The 24,443-nt window shown below is 34.4% G+C and overlaps 1 protein-coding gene across 3 annotated transcripts in view; it reads left to right on the top strand.

Moving 5' to 3' along the window:
- Positions 1-24,443, top strand: part of LOC115209188 (transmembrane protein 94) — a 92,232-nt gene that overhangs the window by 43,760 nt on the left and 24,029 nt on the right. For all 3 annotated transcript variants that reach the window (XM_029777433.1, XM_029777435.1, XM_029777434.1), the window contains exons 3-16: positions 1,172-1,329; positions 2,701-2,894; positions 5,575-5,735; positions 6,892-6,997; positions 7,921-8,007; positions 10,420-10,533; positions 12,761-12,931; positions 14,856-15,081; positions 16,474-16,526; positions 17,179-17,244; positions 18,537-18,658; positions 20,306-20,399; positions 21,219-21,327; positions 22,273-22,375. In XM_029777433.1, coding sequence (XP_029633293.1) covers positions 1,172-1,329; positions 2,701-2,894; positions 5,575-5,735; positions 6,892-6,997; positions 7,921-8,007; positions 10,420-10,533; positions 12,761-12,931; positions 14,856-15,081; positions 16,474-16,526; positions 17,179-17,244; positions 18,537-18,658; positions 20,306-20,399; positions 21,219-21,327; positions 22,273-22,375 — 1,764 coding nt within the window. The remainder of the gene's footprint in view (positions 1-1,171; positions 1,330-2,700; positions 2,895-5,574; positions 5,736-6,891; positions 6,998-7,920; positions 8,008-10,419; positions 10,534-12,760; positions 12,932-14,855; positions 15,082-16,473; positions 16,527-17,178; positions 17,245-18,536; positions 18,659-20,305; positions 20,400-21,218; positions 21,328-22,272; positions 22,376-24,443) is intronic.

Consider the following 24,443-nt stretch of genomic DNA (forward strand, 5'->3'; position numbering starts at 1 on the left):
GATCTGATGTCACTGGTGCCAAGCTATATCAACCTTTGCCTTTCCCTTGGATAACATCAGTGGCATGGACAGAGGAGGCTGGTATGCATTGGCAGCTGCTGATCTTCCATAAACAACCTTGACCAGACTTGTGCCTCAGAGGGGAACTTTCTAGGTGCAATCTCATGGTCATTCATGACCAAAGGGGGTTTCTACCCTTTAACCATGTCTCAATACAAGTACTTCTTCCAAACAACTAAGTGCAAAGCACTTTGTTAGGTGTTTGCACAAAATAATTTTTTTAAAAGTTCCATAGGAAGTATTAAAATCAAGCCAACTGTACTTGTTGCTTAAGAAGATTATGGTCAAAAGGATTCCAACTATGACCAACTTTTTCTCCAAGATATGCTGCAGCCAAGCAACATTATTTCAAAGAGTCCTTTTTCTAAGATGGTTGTGTAATTTTGAGTGAGAATTTGGTTACTGTATTTAGAATGAGCAATCCTATGGAATTGGGATAGTAGTGGTGTTTTCTTTTTCTTTGTTTTTTCCCATAGGTACCAGTACTTTGTGAGTCAACAGTATATGGTTTGGGTAAATAACTTAAACTTATTAACATTAACCCTTTAGCATTTAAACCAACCATACCTGGCCAAAATATTCTGCCTGTTTTATCTTCAGATCAACCAGATCTGGCCTCTCTCACCTACCCTACAATGCCATTCTAAAAATAAAGTCACATCATCGAAATCTCAAAGCTATGGTCAATTCAAAACAATGTGAATAAATAAGCATTACATTTTATAAAGCAATTGGAATGCTAAACAGACAATGAATTAATGACTATTCCCATCATGTGTAAAGGTTGAATGCTTAAAACAACTACTACTTTTCACCACATACTGCAGTCTCATATTGCTGATATTCACTTTGCCAGGCTCCTCCCCATCCAGTTTTTGATGTCATCATTCCATCATCGTCTTTGTCACCTATGAGCCCATTTTTCATCTACTCAACTTCTAATCATGTAAACACAGGAATTCTGTACCTTGATTAACAGTCAGAATATGAAACATAGCTAAAAACTATAATTAGAACTTTTTATTTTAGAATGTCATCTTTTATTCTTTTGTCTTCAACATTATCTGCTATTTTTCTTAAGTGTTTATGTATTTTTATTGTTTTATATCAGCCGAGATAAACCTGTATATCAAAGTCGTTGGTGGCTAGTGGAGGCTATCTTGATAATCCTCAGCCTGATCTTCAATGGCTATTTAGTATGCTGGAATCAAACTTTAGTGTTAAGAGAGCCCATCCGGCTTGCTCAAGAAGCACTGTTCAAGATACGAGGTAAGCAGCTATCCCTATTTATCATTTCTGCAATAATCTTATGCTTTTCATTTCTTTAGTTGTAAGATTTACTATTTTATTTCTTCTGCAGTAAAACTAGTAAGTAATAATTGTAATAAAAATAATCCTTTCTACTATAGGCACAAGGCCTGAAATTTTGGGGGAGGGGACTAGTCGATTACTTTGACCCCAGTGTTTCACTGGTACCTATTTCATCGACCTCAATGTTCACTGGTGCTTAATTCATTGCTACTAAAAAAAAATCTTTTTATTTTTTATCATAAAGCCTAGAAAGTAGCAGACTGGCTGAATTGGTAGAGTGTCAGAAAAATTGCCTTGCAGTATTTGTTCCAACACTTTACGTTTTCAATTCAAATTCTACCAAGGTCAACTTTACCATTCATCTTTCTGCAAATAAAATACAATTAGTAGGGCTGATTTAATCACCTTCCTTCTCAATTTTCTGGCCTTTCACCTGGTAGAAACAATTCCAAGACCAAAATTGTTTATCCCAGGTGAAATCTATGATCAAAGGCATCCCAGCTATGACCATCATATCTTTTCACCAGGTGTGGTTTACCCAGGTCAACACTATCCTATGTGTCCTTTTCTAGAATGATTGTGTGATTTGAGGGAAGTTTGATCCATATTTCAAGCCTAGATTAGTCCTTTGTTAACATTTTCATAGTGGTAATGATTGGTTCTGTGAAATCAAAATAAAAATCTGTGATAATATAAAAAATAGAAGATAAGAGAGTATTGTGTATATTGTTTATATTTGTCAGACTGGTGTCCTCATCTTCATTGTTACTTTCACTACATTTCAGCTGTTGTATATTCTAGCTTTCTTCAAGTGTCTTGTATTGAACTCAGTTGTCTTATCAGTTTCAAACGTAATGGCGTCTTTTTTTTTTTTATGTTGCTTCAGTTGAATTAAGTGAATTACCTTAGTGTCTTGCCTGGGATTGAACTCAGACCCTCTAGGCAACTGCACTGCATTTACCAATGTCTTAATCTACTACAAATATAGCTAAGTAGATAACTCACTTAATTCAACTGAAAAAAAAAAAAAAAATGTCATGAAATGCAGAGAGTGGAATGAGAACAGTGTAACCCGGTGGATCAAAGAAAGGGTTAGATTTGAAATTCTGATACAACAACCAATTACAACACAAGACACCTGAAAAAAGCTGGAGAGTACAACAGCCAAAACATAATGAAAATGACAATCAAGATGAGGACACCAACCCAGCTAAAATAAGCAGTTTACATAAAATAAATTTTTCATCTCAGAAATATAGACTTGTATGAGAATGTTTTGATGTAAAATTGTGTTATAATTTCTGTTGTGACTTCAATTCTCTTTTTTAGAAAATTTAGTGGATGGAATATGGGATTCTCAAGATTATTTACACAAGAACAATCCCCAGTCTCCCTGCATATCCACACAGTGGACATACCGGGATGGTGTATTAGTAGATTTACCCATCATCCTGATGGTCAAAGGTGATGTTATTCTTTTAAGACCTGGTCATACTGTTCCAGTGCAGTGCCAAGAGCTGAAGGTAAAACAAAGAAATTTTTCTCATTAGCTTCTAATTTATTTATTTTCTGTGTTAGATATATTTTCACTTTTATTGAGTTGTTCTTTTAACACTTTTAGCATTCAAACTAACCATGTCTGACCTAAATATTCTATCTCCTTTATGTTCAAATGAGTCAGATCCAGCCTCTCTCAACTATCCTACAATATCATTCCTAAAGAGTCACATGACAGATATCTCACAGCTATGAGATAATGCATGACTAATTCATGACTAATTCAAAACTATGTGAATAAATAAATATTATATTTGACAATAATTTGAATACTAGAGGATTTATGTATTTTATATTCTTGTTCTTTATATTGTTGTTGTTAAGCACCAGGTCAGAGCTTGATTGAACAGACTCTTATGATCAAAGCCATTCCAGCATTGATCATTCTTTCTTCTAACCCCTCCAGATGTAGTATGTAGGACTGAGGACTACATTATCCAATGTATCTGTCACTTTTCTTTTTAAAGTTGGGTAGGATTTGAAGTAAGTTTGGCTGCTGTTTCTATAAAGTTGAGCAGCAATGTAACTGTTTCCTTGTTAGTTAGGCTTGATCTTTACTTGTTATAGAGGTTTTGAATAAATTTCAAAGATTTATCATATTTCACTTTTAAGCCGTACACACACACACACACACATATATATTCATCTAAACAAACTTATCAACAAATGTCTAGACAGCGAGATATTTAATTTAGTTTATGAAACAGGATACAAAATGGTACATTAAAAGCAAACAAAATGTCAAGATTATACATTTTCTCATCAGCAAAGATTTAGTAGCTTTTGTACTGAATATTTAGTAACTAGTAATAAATGTGGCGATGGGGGTAAAAAACAACATATCAGTCAATGACTAATGATATTTTTTGTTATTTTAGCAAAGATGGAAGACAACTTTAGACATGTTTCAGTTTTATTAGGCCTTTTCCTTAAAACATGGACTTCGTTGTATTTATTTGTGATGATATAATTGCAAGTAAATGTATACTTGTTGGTATAGAATTACAGATGACATTTACCTTTTAATTAGATTTTTACCACTGTTAGTTTCATGGGATACAAAAGCATGAAATAGATATAACTTTCAAAGTAAGGGATTGTACTATTAAAGTATTTTCCATTTAAATAGTAGGACTAATTGCTGGTATCTTGTTTCAGTTTTAATGTTGGCAAGATGGAAATAAATTAATAGAAATGAAATGAGACTTGGATATCTCAAAGAAATTTTTTAAATAAATATATATATATAAATTGGATCATCCCATAAATAATGCGGTTTTTTTAATACTTCTTTTATTTTTCAAAATTAAGCTAAACAAAAATCTTTTTTACTCTAAAATATACTCTCCTTCATTTTCTACAATGCTCTTTCATCTATCTGGTAGACTGGCAAGGTTCCTTTTCCAAAATTCATTTGTCCATGACGAAAGATACTCCTCCAGTACTATTCTGACCTTGTCTACAGAATTCATATTTTTTCCATCCAAATGATTTTGAAGACTGCAGAATAAATGATAATCAGATGAGGCAATGTCCGCCGAATATGGTGGGAGGGGCATCATTTCCCATTCAAACTACTCCAGTATTTAGAATGTCATCCTCGCTGTATGTGGCCAAGCATTATCCTGATGGAAGAACACCTTTCATCTTGAAACCAAAGGCAGTTGTTTTTCTTCTAGTGTTGACTTAAGCTGCTCACAGTAGATCTCCTTTATCATTTGATTTGGGTTTAAAAGTTCAAAGTGGGCTAAACCTTTCATATCCCACCAAACAGATAACTACACCTTACATGGGTGAAGACCTTCTTTAACCTGGTGTGCCAGTGTTTCTTCTTTGCCTACTCAGTCTTTGGTGCTTGTCATTTATAGAGAACCCATTTCTCATCACCTGTCACTATTCAGTCTACAAAAGGACTGAATAATGAGACGTGACAACAAAGAAGAGCACACATTCACTCCTTGTATGCGATTAGATTTGGAAAGTTTGTGAGGAACCCACTGACTGAAGTTGCTGACTTTTCCAATGGCACACAGGTGTCAATGAATAGTTGAATGATTCTATGCTGTAGTTTCTGGCTCAAAATTTTTGGAACCGCCATTGACACTGGCTTATGCTTATTGTCTGATCCCCATATCTTGCATTAATATGCCAAATATGCTCCTTTGTCACTTCTATTATAGCTTTGAAAAAATAACTGTTAAAATCAAACTGCATTCTTCAAAACTTGCACTAATAATAAGGACACGGTAAAATTACCACCTGCTTATATAGCAAGTTGATGCAGGTAGTTTTTCATAACTGTATACTTGTATATAACAAAATATGTATGACTGCAATCATAAAGTTAAAAGTAATTTAACCTTTTGCCTGTTCAAAGCATTTTTATAAAGTTGTCCTAAATGTCCATGCTTGAATTTAGACTTTTAGTTAAACTTTTGTTTCATATGTTCTTAGAAATATAAAGCTAAGTCCAAAAGTTACTCTGATGGTTGAAAAAAAATGGGAAATGTGCATCATATATAATGCATGGATACCAGGGAATTGTATGTTTCACAAGACAGGCAAAAGGTTAACTATTAAACCAGTAGATTACATTTTTATGTACCTAGTAACTAATGAAAGAATTTTGTACTTTTTTATTGTTAGATTGATGATAGTGGTGAAGAAGGCGCAATTCTTTTTGAAGGAGATTGTTATACACCTGATCAAGCAGCTCCTGTGGAGCAGTATGGCTTACCTCAGGGCCGTGTACCACTGGAACCCCAAAAATTCACAGTTCTAAAAACACCCTTTGTTGAAAACTTCAGGTAATATTCATCTTCCTTTTTTCGGATTTGTTTTCTATCCATCGTTGTCTTAACACCTCATTTTTTAATGTTGGATGGGTTTGCAAAACAACAAATCTCCAGTTGATCTGATCTTGCATCATTTTAGTGTTTTCAGATCTGTCCTCTCCATTGTCAAATATGGTCCAAAAATATATATTTCTCTCCAGCATATTTGATCTTCTGCGCTCATTTTTGTGTTTCACTACCATAGTATTACACTCCTTACGTATGCCTCATATTAGCAGAAGTAAGTGCTCCTTGATTACTGCCTGTCCTTAGCTACTATATTTTAACTACATTTGATCTAGAAAGATTTGGTTTTTTGATGTGTAGCCTCTGGTCAGTCCTGATTGAACTGTCTTATGCTCAAAGTCTGTGATCATCTCATATATGTTTATAACATAATGTATCAGAACTACATTATCTTTGATTCACACCTATTATTTCTTTAATATAAATGGGAAAAATAAAGACAATTGATATCCTTTTGTAAATATTTGAGTTAGAAAATTTTAAAATAAAAAATAGCTTTATTGAAATAATTGAAGTAAATTCTAGGTCTTTAATTTGATTTCTAATGTGAAAATGGAACCAATGTCATTTTGACTCAAAAAGTAAAAATGATTTCATCTGGGAAGATGAAAATTGAAGTCGGTGCTTGAATAATGGTTGACTTCTTTGTATAATATTTTGTTGGAACCAACCCTGAATGACACAATGTAGTAAAAGTTAAAGTTAAAATATTTGGACAGCAGAGTATATATTTTAGTCACAATTTACTGGAGTTGATGTTTCAATGAATTATGCTGAATGTATAACATGTAAAAGATTACAGATGAATTCAATCTTATTGGTGAAATTGTAATAAGATTACATTTGAAGACTTATTAGTTTTCTGTAATGAAGTTAGCCAAACTTGATTTAATGTTGAGACTACTAAAAAAAATGAATTTTTTTTTATATTGACTTTTTTCATCATTTATGCTATAACATATATTATATAAAAAAAACAACAACAAAAGGCAAGCTGGCAGAATCATTAGTGTTCTAGATGAGATACTTTGTTGCATTTCTTCTGGTTCTTTATATTCTGAGTTCAAATACAGTTCTTTTATTCTAATTATTCTGCTGACAGAATCTTGTTAGACAAAACAAGAAGACATCCTGCTAGCATCATTGATTCCATGCGGTACCGAATATACAATGTTATCTTGGAAAGGACTGTCCTTCCTGTGCTTCTGGTAAAGTTTACTTTTTATTGTTTCGCTTGATTTATTGTACTGCAGCATCATTATACAACATTTAAAATTCCTCAAATGCACTAAATATATTTTATTTTATTATTTTAACCCTTTAGCATTCAGTTTTTCCATCAAATATAATACTTATTTGCATTGTTTTGAATTGGTCATGCATTATCTTGTAGCAGTGAGGTTTCAGTGATGTGATTATCTATTTTTAGAGTGACATTGTAGGATAGCTGTGAGAGGACAGATCTGACCAGTTTGAATAAAACATGTAGAATATTTAGGCTGGATATAGCTAGTGAAGTGCTAAAGGGTTAAAACTTATATTGACAATACTTCATGCTGTTTAAAGAATTGCAGTGTGCATTTTTTATATAGAGATACTTTTGGAGAGATTTACAGTACCTCAAAGTATCTCATAGCCATACAATCAGAATTTCTTGACTAAGATACTGGACTTGTTGAAATCATCAAATATTTATTTACGTAACTAATAAATAATTTTTATTTTTTAAATGTTCTATCAAAGAGTCCATAATTCTCAACTCTAGTCTCTTCTTTGATAGTTTTCTAAAAGTTTTAAAAACAAAAATGTGTTCTGCTTGGTTAATGTTTAGCAAAGTTTGGAAGCAAAGGTTAAATTTCAGGAAAACTAAATTTAAATCACTATTTACTGAAGCTGATAAGTTTCAGTAAATGATACTGAATATTGATTTCTAAGAGACTACAGGTGGATACAATTTTATAGCTGGAATTCTAATGAAAAGATTTCATTTGATGTTTTATTTGGTATATCATTTCTGACATTCTGAATTTGTTTTACGTTTAGTTTCTATTTCTTTGATAATTCCTACCCACCCAACTATATCTCTCCTCTTTTCTACCTTTCCTTATGTGGTAATTTTTTCTGATTTCAGTTTGGAGTTCTCATTGCCAATGTGTTTCGATACATCTACATCAAAGGATTTATGGGACACTGGACAGAGATGTTCTTAGTTTTGCCTGTAAGTTATATCAAAATACTGTTTTTTTTTTTTTAAAAATAAATGTTGTAACAATGTAGCTCAAAGCAAATACAGATGTAAATAGTAGCTTGTAATATGTTGGGTTTAAAAGGCTTTGGCTGGGAGAGACCAAAGGTTACTTTGAAGCAGTTGGTTAGTATGTTTGTCATGGTTACAAACAATGCATGGTTCAAGTCCTGTGGGTAGCCTTTGGATTTTTTATTCTGTCCAAGAGGTTTTTAGCCTAATGTATTTCAAATTCAAGTTTTAGCACAAGGCTTGCAATTTCGGGGGAGGGGCTAAGTCGATTACTGTAACTCCAGTACTGAACTGGTACTTATTTTATGAAATCTGAAAAGGTGAAAGGCAAAGTCAGCCTAAACAGAATTTTAACTTCATGATATTTCATCAATTTTCACATTCTAAGCTTTTCACCAGGTGAGCTAATGATTCTGTCAGCTTGCTGCCATTTTTTTTTAACCTAATATATTACAAGCTATTATTCATAGCCACTTAGATTTACACTGTTTACTCTTAACATCTTATACAAGTGCCTACAGTTGTTATCAAATCCTAAATCATGTGAAACTGTTATTCAAATAGTATCATTGATTTTTTTTAGTCAACAAGAACTATACACTCTCCTGTACAAGAAACAATGTTTCTTTCTTTGATTTGTGAACATAGTGATGGTTAACACCTCAAGCAGTGAGTTGGAATTCAATGATATTATTGTAGATAAATTCATGTCAGATAAATTCATTTGTTTTTTGCCCCTCCCCCATCCAGTTATTTTTATACTCTTATTCTTTTATTTGTTTCAGTCATTTGACTCTGGCCATGCTGGAGCACCACCTTTAGTCGAACAAATTGACCTCAGAACTTATTCTTTGTAAGCCTAGTACTTATTCTATCGGTCTCTTTTACTGAACCACTAAGTTACGGGGGATGTAAACACACCACCATCAGTTGTCAAGTGACTGTGGTGGGGGACAAATACAAGCACACAAATACACACATACAATGGGCTTTTTCAGTTTCCCTCTACCAAATCCACTCACAAGGCTTTGGTCGGCCTGAAGCTTGCCCACGGTGCCACACAGTGGGACTGAATCCAGAGCCATGTGGCTGGGAAGCAAGCTTCCTAACACACAGCCACTCTTGCACCTATAATCCTTATGTTTCATCAATAATTTTAACATATCAGTCAATAATATATTTGTCTCCATTGTTCACTACTTTTACCTACATTCCAGTAACATGTCAATGACTTGACAGCGGAAATCACACAAAGAATTCATCAAGCCATGTTTTCAGCTTCATATTGTTGAATGAAGCACCTCACAGACTATTGGGGAGCAACCAATAAAGGCGATAATTGGAAGGCACTATATCAGAATATGTTAGGGGTGACAGGACTTATTCAAGCTTTTAATAACATTTTTGCTCTAATTAGCAATGTGAGAGCAAATGTTGTCATTCTGAAGAGACATGCTGTGCCACAGGTTGAGTTGTTTCAGCTGGATAGTTTTAGTGAGCCATGTGGTTGTTTTTCATCCCACCAAACACAGACTTGCATGGATGCAGCCCTGGCTTGGTTCGAAGTGTTGCTTGCTTAGCAGGACTCAAATATTCTTCTCTTTGCTTCATACTAATGCAAAGACACTTTTTCATTGCTGGTGACATTGCAGTAAAGAAATTAGTGTCAAGTGAGCAAGCTAGTGTTGATGAGGAGCTCTAGAGTTTGTCTCTTTGTTCAGGGTGTATGGCACCCATGCACCAAGTTTTTTGGACCTTACCCACCAAGTGAAGGTGACAGGCAATAGTATTATGAGAGCATCCCATCTGCTGAGCCCTAGTGGATTGGTGCAGATCCTCATAGATGAGCTCTTTAAATCAATTCTCATTGAACTGAATAGGTTGGCCAGAACATAGACAGTCTGTAAGATCAAATTTCCCTTCCATTTCTGTGCAGTTCTTTCAGTAATAATTCTTTCTCTCTACACAGCACAAATGTCTTGTGCAGCTTTGGCAGCCTTGATTAAAAGCAAAGAGTAGCAGGTGTTTAAAATGCTCATTTTTTTTTTCTACTTGGCACTACATTGTCGTACATCTGAAAAGAGATAGATTTTATTCAAATTTCAAAAATGATAAGCAAAAGTTGTAGAGCAAGAATAGTGCTACAAACAATCCTTTATACTATGGTGAAAATACTTTTTGTGTTAATTGAAATAAGATTAGAAAGAAACAGATGAGTTTATATAACAACCCAATATTTATTACTTATTTATTACTGATTAGAGAAAGAGAGCTTGAACTTGGATGAAATAACTAATGATATTTCAGTGTCATCTATAAACACCTAAGTCATATTAATAACATTTTCATGTTTTCTCATATTTCTTTTCCCAGGTACACACTGTGCTTCCATTAGTTCCCATGGTATTTCCATTATTTTGGAAACTAATTAACTTTTATGGGCAAGCAAGGTTGTTTGTTGCTTATGAAGTCTCCAAAGAAATTAAGGTGAGTGAAAAGACCTTTTATTTTACATTGCTTCAGTTCACTTAGCTGGCAAAAATGAGTTGTACCTGTATTTCAAAGGGCCAGTTTTGTCACGTTCTGTGTGACGCTGAATCTTCCTGAGAACTACTTTAAGGATATGCATGTCTGTGAAGTGCTCAGCTACCCGCACATAAATTTCATGAGTAGGTTGTTCCATTGATCAAATGAACTGGAACCCTCATTATCATGACCAGTAGAGTCCCAGTCAGTCATTTCATAATATAATTACTCTTATGCAATAATAAAAAAAAATTCTTAGATTAATATATATCCACAAAAAGGAGAAGAGTAGAGTTAATAAAATCCACCCAAGTTTTATTAATTCCCTTCTGCTCTTCTTCCAAGATGACAGGTAAGGTTGATCATGTCCAGATTTGGACACAAAGGATTTTGTCCCTTGCCATTTCTCTTCTGCCATCCACTACCAGTGTTGCAATCACTATCATCATTATTGCAGCTGCTGCATTTGATCTTATCCCCATATTTTTTTTATATAAATACTTTAATTTATCATCTATATTAGAATGACTTATGAATTTTTTAGTTACTATTTACAAAACTAAAATTCTGACTGTGGTCAGGACAGTTTGCAGTGTTTATAAATTCTTGGCATCACTTTAGTCTTAGCCATCTCATGTTAACTCATGACAATTGAAACATCTCTCAGGCTCTTCTACAATCCTTTTCATAAACTCATTGATTCTTTCCAGCGATATCTGCACTTTCAGCCATCATATACATTGTTAGATCAACAAACTTGTTTCTGCATGAAGTTTCTTTCTTGTTGCCATTGTTATCATTAATACCATAAAAATAAGTCCTATTATAATGAAAGGCATTTAATCTTGTCAAACTGTAATTTCTGCTTCTCTTAGCAGTAATGTCATTGGAAAACCAACAATACAAGCTGAATTAAAAGGCAAAATATGCTTCTCATTGAGATTATAATTTTGTACCAATTACCATTAAGATACTCAGTGGAGATTGTGCTCTTGCTAAAAAGCTTCTTTTTTTTATCCTTCTGAGAGATGATAAACCACCAGTTGATTTAACAAATTGTTCCTTTAACAAAATAGTGTGGTCTTGTGCCTTTGTTACTATCATCATGATAGTTAGCAAAAACTGGATTTTACAGACAAAATGACTTATTTAGATTTGATCCTTCATGTTCTCAATTCAAATCCTACTGAAGTCAGCTTTATTATTCATTCTTCTGGAGTCAATAAAATACATACCTGTCAAGTGCTGAAAGCTTCTGTAATAGACAAATTTGCCTCCCCTAAAATTTTCTGGCCTTATTTCTATGTAAGAATTTATTATAATTATTGAGTGAGAGAGCAGCACATACCATCAAAGTGACACTGGGATACAAATATACAAAACTCAATATACTCATCAAGACTACCCATCTGATAAAGGCATACCAGGCACTTAATCACAAACATATGTGTGTCACAGTGATCTCATATGAACATAAACAGCACATGACCTTGCAGGTGGGGCCCAGTTAGAATTTTCTTCAGGTCAAGTAGCCCATCCTGCTCAGAAGATCGCTGAATAAAGTTTAAGGATGATGAATGAAACACCCATATTTCCAGAGGTAAATTATTCAAATCCTAAAGAATTCCTTTCAACACATAGCTATGATGCTCCCTCACTACTTCTGTTCATGATCAGATACACATATCGTCAGCCACTAAGGGACATGCTCAACTGGTTAAGGTGAAGCAGCTGACAAGCAAATCTGTGGTATTGAGCAGAATATTTGCTGTAGCCCATCTTTTATAACAAGGTAAAGCATGTACATGATAACACTTCCAATCAGTTAAGATCAAAAGTCATGAGAGCCACTGCCTTTATTATTATTTAAGGCAGCGAGTTGACAGAATTGTTAGCATGCCTGGCAAAATGCCTAGCAGTATTTTTCCTGTTGCTATGTTCTAAGTTCAAATTCTGCCAGGGCTGGCTTTGCCTTTCATCCTTTCAAGGTTGATAAATTAAGTACCAGTTGAATATTGTGGTCGATGTAATCGACTAGCCCTCTCCCCACCAAAAAAATTTCAGGCTTTGTGCCTATAGTAGAAAGGTTTATTATTTTATTCAGTCGACTTTGCTGTAAGTTCCATAAAGACCACACTACTTCTATTGGTTCTTGTTCCAACATGCTAATTTTTTTTTTTTTTTACAGCCTTCTGTTTCTGAGGAGAGTTTTGATAGTGACAGTATCATATCAGAGGATGAAGCCCGAGTTAATTTGCCTTTGAAGAGAGTTCTACACTGGTTGAGAGTAATAGCAACTGGTAATTCACCTGTTGCTACCTATAATATCAACCTCATGCATATATTAGGGAGTGTTACTGTGAGTACTGTATTTTCGCATGTATTATTAGAAAAAAATGTTTATTTTGCTGGTGTTTCTTTTTCCTCTTTGTAAATCTAGCCACCATTCATATAGAAAATCTGTCAACAGGGAAAGATGACTGATGTCTTTTTTTTTTATACTTGTTTTAGTCATTTGACTGTGACCATGCTTGGGCACTATCTTGAGGAATTTTAGTCAAACTAATCTACCCCAGTACTTATTTTTCTTTTTAAGCCTTGTCTCTCAGATTTTTTGCCGAACTGCTAAGTTACAGTGACGTAAACACACCAACACCAGTTGTCAAGTGGTGGTGGGGTGCAAACAAAGACACACACACTCACACGATGGGCTTCTTTCATTTAACCAAGGTGCCACATGGTGGGATTAAACTCAGAATCATGTGGCTAAGAAGCAAACTTTTTACCATAGTCATGCCTCATTGAGATACAAAAATATTGTATGTTGCTTTGCTGCAAAAGCCCACCAGATTGTTTATAGTTGAATTTGGACTTGTTACTTTGGTCAGTTTTTGCATCTGCTTTCATTGTATTTTGATGTTCTGTCATAGGTTTTCCTGTTGTAGATGACAGATGAGACCGGCACACAAAGACACACACATATATATATAGTTCAAATGTACAGAAAATGAAAGACAGACAGGCAAGGGAACAACAAGCAAATGTATTAGTTTGACACTTGGGAAGAATGGAAAAATATATACAGACACAGAGAGCTTCTTTCAGTTTCCGTCTTCCAAATTCACTCACACGGCTTTGGTCAGCCCAGAGCTATAGGAGAAAACACTTACCCAAGGTGCCACACAGTGAGCAAGTGTCTTCTACCGTAGCCCAGTCTTGTCATATTTATGTAACAAGCTTTATATTGTTTCTCTTTACCAAATTCTCTCACAATGCATTATTCAACCTAGGGCTGCAACAGAATATACTTGCGCAAGGTACCACACAGTACCACCTGAACCACAACCATGTGTTGTGAAGCAGACAGCTAAACTACACATGTATAAAACAAACTCTGATACCACACACATAGCATTAGGACACAAACACTCCTCACATTGTGTCCGCTTACCATACTTACACAGACACATGTATATGCACACATTGCACTCTTATTGCATCCAACTTGCATTTCATGCATCACTCATTGTACATGTTGTATATTCTTCATGAGACATTTTGCATTTGGTATATACTTAAAATATCATATACTTCGCATAAGTTAGTATACTCCCATTACATATGTACACATCATATCTGTTTGCATATCATTCATTGCATAAGCATGCATTACATGAGAAAAACACTTGAACCATTTACGCTGTTGATAGAAATGCTCTTTTTAAGAGCAAGCCAGAACATACTTGAATCAACATATTTATCAGTGTTTTGTACAGAATTAACCTGTTAACATACAGATTACTCTGTCAAATGTGATGCTTATTGATTAATATTGTTTTGAATTAATCATGAATTATCTTGTAGTTTCAAGATTTTGGTTATGTGATTGTTTATTGATGACTTTGTGTAGGGTAGGTGTGAGAGACTGAATCTGTTTGGTTTGAATATAAAACAGGTAGAATATTTGGGCCTAATATGGCCAGTTTACATGCTAAAGGGCTAAACCTTATCAAAGAAAGAAATGGTTCTTTATAACTTCTGTAATATTTATTATTGTAAACAGCTTTAGGTTAGTGCTTGGTGTAGTCGTCAATAAATAAAACGAAAACCAAATTTTTTCTGTGTGTAAGAAATGGGAACAAAATTGTGGTTACTGTTTATTTAGAAAAAAATAAAATAACTCTTCAGTTATATTTTTATGTATATTGACTGTTTGTTTGTTTTTTATATGTCTGCTTGTGAAATAGTTACATTTGTTTTCAGCTCTTTTACTTTATTTTCAGACTCTATGTTGTGTGGACAAGAAAGGTATTCTGTCTTGGCCAAATCCTTCTGCTGAAAAAGTCTTCTTCTTTTCTGATATTCAACAATCAACTGAGAACAACAGCCCCCATGATTCTTTATATTCTTACTCTGAAGACTTCACAGGATCTCAACACCAACCAGACCCTGGCAGCACAGCTGACTGCACATGTTTTCATAAAGAAAATACCACAGAGCCAATTCATGGTCAGTGACACTTCCATAATTTTTATTACTCTTGTAGGATTCTTTCAAAGTAATTTTTTTTTATAGCTTAGTGGTTTAAGGTATTGGGCTCACAGTCATAAGGTCATAGGTTCAAATCCTTAGACCAGATAGCACATTGTGTCCTTGAGTAAGACAAGACACTTCATTTCATGTTGTTCCATTCTACTCAGGTGAAATGAATGCCATCCCAGTGCTGATACAATCCTTTCTCACTCCATCTGTTACATCCTAGATGTTCTGCTGCATCAAGTATGAGATAGTGTCTGTGTTTGGTTGTGACTACATGGGCACCTAAAATCAGAGGAAACGTGTTATGTTATCAAATTATACCTCCTTCCATGTGATGGCTATGTTTTCTTATATAGTGGAACAAAAGATAGATCTAAAGGGAGACTGTGCTAGGTTTTTTACGTTACGTTATAATCCCAGTCCATGCTATAAAATGGTTTCTGTTATACAGAACATGAAAACATGCTAAAAAGCATTACTGATGCAACAGCAAAGATTCATGGGTGATGTTGTCATGCATATTTGATGATAAAATAGCACAATAAGTATAAGACACTGCAAAAATAGCCCTATCCTACTCATGGCAGTATATCAAAACAGACATAAAACAATGATGACTATGATGCTGTTACTACTGTACAATTTTGTATCCATTATTCTCTGTGAGTATTGAATATCCAGATCAAACTGACGGGTCATATCCAACTCCACTGATATTGATTTAAAATTTTTTTTATTTTTGTGCCCATCCAGTGATGAATTTCAAGTTATTAAACATCGCACTTAACACTGTTAAGCTGAAAATATTTATTAGAGTGCCTGAACTCTTTACAAATATGAATTGTACATATTTCTAATTATGTAGATTGAGCAGTTGAGAATTATTAAGCACAAACTATTAAGTGAGCATCTCTATGCAGGGCATCCACAGGGAAATTAAACACTTTCTTTAACCCTTTGTCTTCACTTGTCTACTATGGGTGGCCAAAACAGTATAGTCTTCCTTACCAGTTAACCTCTTTTACATGATTAAATAACTCAGGACACCAAAAGGTCAGCTAACACATACCAACTATAACAAAATTGAACATTAGCCCTCTAGCATTTAAACCAGCCATATCCAGTTCAAATATTCTACCTGTTTTATTTTCTAACCAGCCAGATCCAGCCTATCACACCTACCTTTCAGTGCCTTCTAAAAAATATACAATCATGTCATCAAAATTTCAAGGCTATGAGATAATTAAAAGAAAAAAAAAACATTGTGAATGAAAAAGCATTACATTTGACAGAATAATCTGAATGCTAAAGGGTTAAACTGCTGGTGGTGGTGGTGATGATAATGGTTAATTTCTTTTTCAGTTCCTAAAACCAGCTGTCATGTTGAAGTTTTGGATTTAACTCATGATTCAAAGGTAAATATAAGTTGAATTTTTTTTATTTTCAGAAATATTTTTATTGCTTAGGTACAATATGAAGTCAGTTATAAATATGAACTGTACATATTTCTAATTATGTAGATTGAATGATTGAGAATTCATCATCATTTAGCGTTCGCTTTCCATGCTTGCATGGGTTGGACGGTTCAACTGGGGTCTGGGAAGCCAGAAGGCTGTACCAGACCCAGTCTGATCTGGCAGTGTTTCTACGACTGGATGCCTTTCCTAACACCAACCACTCCGTGAGTGTAGTGGGTGCTTTTTACGTGCCACCGCCACGGAGGCCAGGCGAGGCTGGCAACGGCCACGATCGGATGGTGCTTTTTATGTGCCACTGGCACGCACAAACAATACAAATTTAAGAATAATGAGCAAATTATCCAGCAACTTCCTCTTTGTTTTACACATGAATTGCAAATACTGCTTACAAGTGCATGTATGTGTATATATATATATATAACTGCTAATATCCTATATAGCAAGGTCTGTTGGCAGTCTTATGGTGAAGTTGTAATATTTCTTTTCTTCAAAATTTACAAAATTCCTTTTATAATTTTGTGGTTGCCTTTTTTAATTCCTTGGTTTAATGTTTTCAGTTATAATTAATTTGATTTATTTCTCATTTCAGAATTCATTTGGATTACATTTTGACGATCCAACCTGGAAAAATCATATATCATCTTTGAAACCATTAGTAAGCATTTGAACTCTATATATACTTGTGATATTTGAAGTATTGGCTTCCCAAAAATCAAGTTTTAATGTTTTTTTTTTTTTTGTTTTTGTTTTTTTTTTTGAGAATCACTCTTCAGTTAAATAGTTGTACAATTACCTATATGATCTGGAACTCATATTTTACTCTTAAACAATACACAGTTCTCTACTCATCTGAGTGTAAAAGAAAAACAATAGGATTAAATATTACTGATTTTTAGATTGAAAATTGGTGGGGAGGTTAACATCGTTTTTGAAATTGCATTGTTCTCAAGTTAATGTGGTAAATTGTCTACCATTGTTCAAGATTAATTTCTTTTTAATTCTAAAAAGAAATTAACATCTTAAATTTATTATTTGTGATGAATGTATAAATTCTTATAAAAAAGATAGCTCTGAATATTTATAAGTATCTTGAAGGAAATAGTTCTTAATTTAGAATTTGTTTAAAATTATGTGTAGAACAATCATTTGGGGGGGGGGGGGGTAAACAAACTTTAAATGATGGTGGTATTGAATGATTACTGTATCTTCATTTAGACTATGTGTAAGAGAATTTATTGTCATTAGTTTGAAGGGCAAAGCCAGAAAAAGAACAGCCAATGTCATAATGCTATGGACCTTTGTATAAAAAAAGTGTCTGATCACTTTTTAATAGATGCTTATGTGAGTTAGCAAGACAGATTGGGTTCTCCAACAATGCCCTTGATATATTTACTAAAAAGCAGATTATTGGTGTCTATAGTTATGTTGATTGAAAAACTGATGAATTTTTGTTGGCTTTTTGTGTCAGTCACAAAAGACAACTAATATTTAGAGTAATAACAAAATAAAGGGAAGGTCAAAGTAATGGAATAGTTTGTATGATGTCTTACTGTACCTAGTCAGAAGTCTTATTTAGAGTTCAAATCTTGTCAATGAAGTTTTTTTTAATTTTTTTTTTTATACATTCCTTTGGTCAGTAATTACCTGAAATCCATTCAGTATACCCTACTCCTGTCTCCTATTAAGAATTGTCCCTGTATTATGTGATGAAATTAATACATCCTGAAGTCCTCCAAAACATTTAATTCATATATGAAAGAGGGTTACAAGCAACCCAAGAGCTAAAAAATGCTAGAGGACCTTTTGATTTATAGAATTAAATTTCATATTAGTGTTCTGGTTAAGAAATGTAAAATTGTTTTGTCCCGAAAATTATTGTAATTATTTAAAGAAATATTTATTTTTTTAAATTTTATTTTTTCTTATTTCATATTGATCTCTTATTAGGGATTAAATATCTTAGCTAACACCTGTAATACAAGTATTGCTACTTGGTATTCTCAGTTCACTGACCATGTAGCAACTGCTGCTCTGGAAAATGAGGGCACTGTTGCAGTACTAAATAGAAGGTATGTATTCTTTGATCTTCATATTATTACAATTTGTTGTTTGTTTTTGAACTTTTCTGAAAAGCAAAACAACTGGTTAACATTCACTACACTCCAAGCCCTTCCTTCCACTGCCCATCGCTTTGACTACTTCTCTCTCAGTTCCCTTCTATTACATATATTTCATTTTCCACTTGATAAAACAATTTGTAAGAAAGAGAAGTTGTCTTTGTGTATATGTATGTATGTGAAAGAGTGGGAGGAAAGTTATCTAAGGGAAGACAAAGTAAAACAGTCAGAGCAAGTGTGTCTTAAGTAGATAAAGAGAATAAGAATGAAGGAATGAAATGGAAGGTAAGAGTTGTTTTCTGGCAGTATACTGAATTACTTAGTAAAAAAAATCTGTAACAACTACTAACTAAATGTAGTTAATGAAGATTAAGGAATCATTCTTACTTCAAAATAGGTGTATGTGTAAAGTATGTGTATATGTGTGTGTGTATATATATATATATATATGTGGCACATAAAAAACACCATCCGAGCGTGGCCGTTTGCCAGCCTCGTCTGGCAACTGTGTCGGTGGCACATAAAATCACCCACTACACTCTCGGAGTGGTTGGCGTTAGGAAGGGCATCCAGCTGTAGAAACACTGCCAGATCTGACTGGACTGGTGCAGCTTTCGGGCTCCCCAGACCGGGCACGTAACAAACACCATCCGATCGTGGCCGTTTGCCAGCCTCATCTGGCACCTGTGTCGGTGGCACATAAAAACACCATCCGAGCGCGGCCGTCTGCCAGCCTCGTCTGGCACCTGTGTCGGTGGCACATAAAAAACACCATCCGAGCGTGACCGTTTGCCAGCCTCGTCTGGCACCTGTGTCGGTGGCACATAAAATCACCCACTACACTCTCGGAGTGGTTGGCGTTAGGAAGGGCATCCAGCTGTAGAAACACTGCCAGATCTGACTGGACTGGTGCAGCTTTCGGGCTCCCCAGACCCCAGTTGAACCGTCCAACCCATGCTAGCATGGAAAGCAGACGTTAAATGATGATGATGATGATGATGATATATATATATATATATATATATATATATATCTTCCTTCCTTCCCATGCATCAGGTGTTCCAGTCTGATCTGGCATGGTTTCTATGGCTCGATGCCCTTCCTAATGCCAACCATTCTAAGAGTGTAATGGGTACTTTTTACATATATGTTTATATATATATATATATATATATATATATGCATGCATACATTTAATTAGTGTATGATGTACACTAGGAAAAACCACCCAGTGGCAGGTCATCATTTGGATGAATAGATTTGAAGTGAAGCTCCTACAATACCCTGCATGTTAGTATGCAAGAAAGCATGCTAGTGTGTGTGTGTGTGTAGTCAGTTTTGATACACTTTCCTTTTATAAATTCCTCTTGTAAGTTATTAGTGGACTTGAGAATTTAATAGAATTTTGTGAAAAAGTACCATGTTGTGTTATCAAATCTGCAATCTCATTGTGTCTCTGAGAAGTTCTTAACCACACAGTCATGCCTGCACCAATATAGCAACCAGAAAGGGGGTTGGGATTGGATGGTATTTACTAATTCCTTCATTGAATGGAATTGTTTTCATATTCAGTATTTTAAATATTTCCTCTTTTAATAGATGCTTATGTGAGTTAGCAAGACAGATTGGGTTCTCCAACAATGCCCTTGATATATTTTCTAAAAAGCAGATTATTGGTGTCTATAGACAGGTGGTGAGTATTCTTTTCTGCCTCTAAACCATTTTAATTACTATTCTCTATTATTTAATTCAAACTTACATTTTTCAGTTTACCATTTTATTGATTACATTGACTCCAGAGCTCAACTGGTATTTTATCAACCCCGAAAGGACGAAAGGCAAAGTCAACCTTAGCAAAATATTCAACTTGGAACATAAAAATGGACAAAATGCTTAGCAGCATTTTGCCCAGTATGCTAACAATTCTGCCAGCTCACCTTAATTTACCATTTTATCATATTTGATTATGCTCATTAGATGAGACTAGTAGAAATACATCTGAATAACACAGCAGTCATTGTTTTTAATGGTTTAGTCAAGAAGAAAGGGCTGTGCCCATAGCATTCACAACCCTCTGAGACCAACATGGCACTAATTATAAATAACAAGCTAGTTGTTTACCTCTTCCACCCAGGCCCACACAACATCCTTTTTCTCTGTATCAGCTGTTAAACTCCACTTCAGCTGACCCTTCCTCCTCAGAATTCTCTCCCCACCCACATTTTCCCTGAGGTTTTTAACCTATAGATCTTCAAGCTCAATAAAAAAAAAACTGATTTGATCTCACCTGTCTCAAAAACACTCCAAAGATCTTGAATGTTACTAGGCTAAACCTTAAAAAGATCAAAATCTTAACTGTTTTCTTTATCGCATAGTAATTGTTAATTATCTGAATTAAAAAATTTTGTGCATATTCAATTTTTTTTTAATCCTGTAAATTGATATTTGTATTCACTATAACTATAAAAGCCAGAATGAAGTTACTCCTATTTTCTTTGGAATTTATTTTCAGCTTGAAGAGAGAGCTGCTAAAGAGAGGCTGCAGAGAGCTCGTTCAAATGTACATCATAAAATTCCAATGCCAAATATGGTTTCAATTGTTGTGAAAGAAAAAAATTCTGGTAATTTTTTTTTTCCTTGCTCTCCTACAGGTAAAATGTATTCACGAATGTCCATCAAGGTAATGATGGCAGACGATGAACTTGATTTTGATAAATGAGTGTTCCAGTTTTTCAATCAACATAACTATCATAATTGTGTCATTAATGTTCTTTCTTGGCCAAACTCAGTGTGAAACTGTGTGTGACAATGTTGGGTCCTCAAACAGTAGATATAGATTATCAGATGAGCTTCTACATACTTTCTATCTACCCCATCTTTCACTCACAAGGTTTGGATCAATCTGAGGCACTGGCAGAAGACAGTGTAAGATGCCTCACTGTGGGATTATGAAGCAAACTTCTTAACCACACATCCATTCACAAAGTGCAGGTATGGTTGTGTGGTTATGAATCTTGTTTTCCAACCATGTGGTCTTGGGTTCAGTCCCACTGTATGGCATATTGGATAAGTGTTTTCTATTATAACCCCTGGTCGATTAAAGCCATGTAAATGGATATGATACCCAGAAACTGAAAGAAACATATCACACATGCACACACATATATACTTGTGTGTGTACACTTGTCTAGATATCACGTGATAATAATTGTAAATGAGCGTCATTTTCATACAATCAAGCTTGTTCATTTCCAGTTTTCCATAGCTGTGGGAAAATGTTATCTTGCTCGGAAATAAGCGAGGGCATTCAGCCATAGAAAATTTGCCTCAACAAATTTTGTCTGACACACACAAGCATGGAAAAGGTATCATTAAATGATGATGATGATAGTCACACACACACACACACACACACACACACACACAAACATCTGACTTGTTCTCTTTCTCTCTTCCAATACATTCTCTACTGTAAGTTCCAACCTCATATTTAAAAACTCTTTGTTGATATTGTTTAATAAAAACAGTTGGTTACTCCTAAATGTGAGCTGTATTTTCTTTAATAGGTATGTTCCAGCTTTTATGTCAAGGTACAGCTGATTTGATACTAGACTGCTGCACTGATTTCTGGAATGGAAAAGATTTGTGTACTCTTACTGATTCTGATAGGCAAGTTTCCATGTCTCTAATTTTCATGTTTGTTCCATAAAAGCATAAAACACCATAAAATATCAGCTAAACTAACAGCAATTTCATGCCTGTATTTTATTTATTTATTTTTTAAATTTCACTTTACTTATGTTACCTGTTCTTTTTGCAAAGATTGTAAGCAATAGAACTTGTTTTCAACTCTCTGAAAATATGGTGTCTATCAGACCAATGTAGCATCCTCTAAATGGTCTCTTGACCTGTGCTAGAAATAGCAACCAAATCTCAATTTATACCCTAGCACCTCAAAAAAAAAAAAAAGGAAAAGACGCATTGGACAATGCAGTTCTAGATGCACAATGCCCTAAAAAGATGGGTGGTCATGACTTGAATGCTTTTAATTATACATTTGCCTAATCAGATCTAGCACAGGGTTAAAACAAAAGAATATTGTGCCTTTATATATTGTTAAAAGAAACCTTATATCTTATATAAAAATTTATTGAACCCAGCTGAGATTATAAGAATTTTAAATTGGAAGGTCCCAGCAGTTGATACATGCTGCAATGATTTCTGAAATGGATTAATCCTTAAATAAAATGAATGGTTTATAGATTTGAAAGCCTCCTACACTGAACTACAATGAGTTTTTCTTTGTTTTTAATATTTATATATGAAGGTCTGTGAAGTGGTAGCAATGGTAGTGCTGAACTGAATACCTTGTATTTAGTTACATCCTTTTATGTTCCAAGTTCAAATTCTGCCAGGGTCAGCTTTGCTTTTCACTCCCCAGGGGTTGATAAGGTAAGTACCTGTCAAGTATTGGGGTCAACTATACCCTCACACAAAGTTTCCAGCCTTGTGCCAATGTTAGAAATCGTTGTTGTTCTGGTTTTTGTAACTAATGTTAAAGCAGATGAGTTACAAGCTGGACAAGAGGCTTTACAGCTGTTTTCAGTTAAATTTAGATCCAAGTTTATTTTTACCATTCATCATTAAAGAGTTCGAATCTTGAGCCTCATAGAAGTGAGGGATGAGTGGCGTAGAAGCACGACCTTCGAATGTTGGGCCTCACCGAGGTGATGACAAGTGGCTGAGACCTTTGGTGATTTACTGTGCTTGAGAAGATTCAAGCCAAGAGAAATTGTAGTCATGGCCATTGCCAGTGGCATGCAAAAAGCACCCATTACACTCTTGGAGTGGTTGGCATTAGGAAAGGCATCCAGCCATAGAAACCAGGCCAAAACAGACTGGAACTTGGTGCAGCTATCCAGCTTACCAGTTCCAGTCAAATGGTCTAATCCATGCCAGCATGGAAAGCAGATGTTAAATGATGATGATCATCATCATCATTAAAGAGTTGATAAAAATTTTTTGATACCCTTAGCTCTTTTGTTATTTATTTCTGTTGAGATATATTGCTTTTGTTTCAATTAATTTTGAAAATAATGAAGAATTTAAAATAACTTTAACATCATTAAATTGGTTTTTGGAACATGAATTAACAAGAAATTTCGATGGAAAATTTTAGTTCAGATCACATTAAGGCAGGAAGTTGGTATCATTGAAGTAAGGGTGGTCTTGGGTGGGTGGGTTTTTTGGTATCAAATTAGTTGTACTTGTTTCACAAGTGCTTTGATCTGAAATCATGTGTTGGATTAAAAGCTAATGCATAATGATAGAATCATAGTGGTCATTAAATCTTTTGCATTTAAACCAGTCATATCCAACCCAAATATTCTTCTTGCTTTATGTTCAAACTGGCTAGATCTAGCTTCTCACACCAACCCTACAATGTCATTACGTTTGGTGGAGTAATATTAATGTTAAAGGGTTAAACAAAATAACTGTTAAATAAAGAAATAAAAAATTAAAATGTGTTTTTAATAGCTAACACAATTCTGCCACAATAAAACCATTATAATTATTATGAGAGATGGAACTGTGGTGCCAATAAGCTCTTATGAACCTGAGTCTGTAACCATTAGCATTATTTCAGTATCTTTTGAGAAACCTTGCAATTTACACAATTTCTTATTACAATAATTAAAAAAATTGAAATATCTAGTTTCATGCCTTTATGGAAAAT

Source organism: Octopus sinensis, linkage group LG3 (assembly GCF_006345805.1).
Source record: "Octopus sinensis linkage group LG3, ASM634580v1, whole genome shotgun sequence".
Lineage (NCBI taxonomy): Eukaryota > Metazoa > Mollusca > Cephalopoda > Octopoda > Octopodidae > Octopus > Octopus sinensis.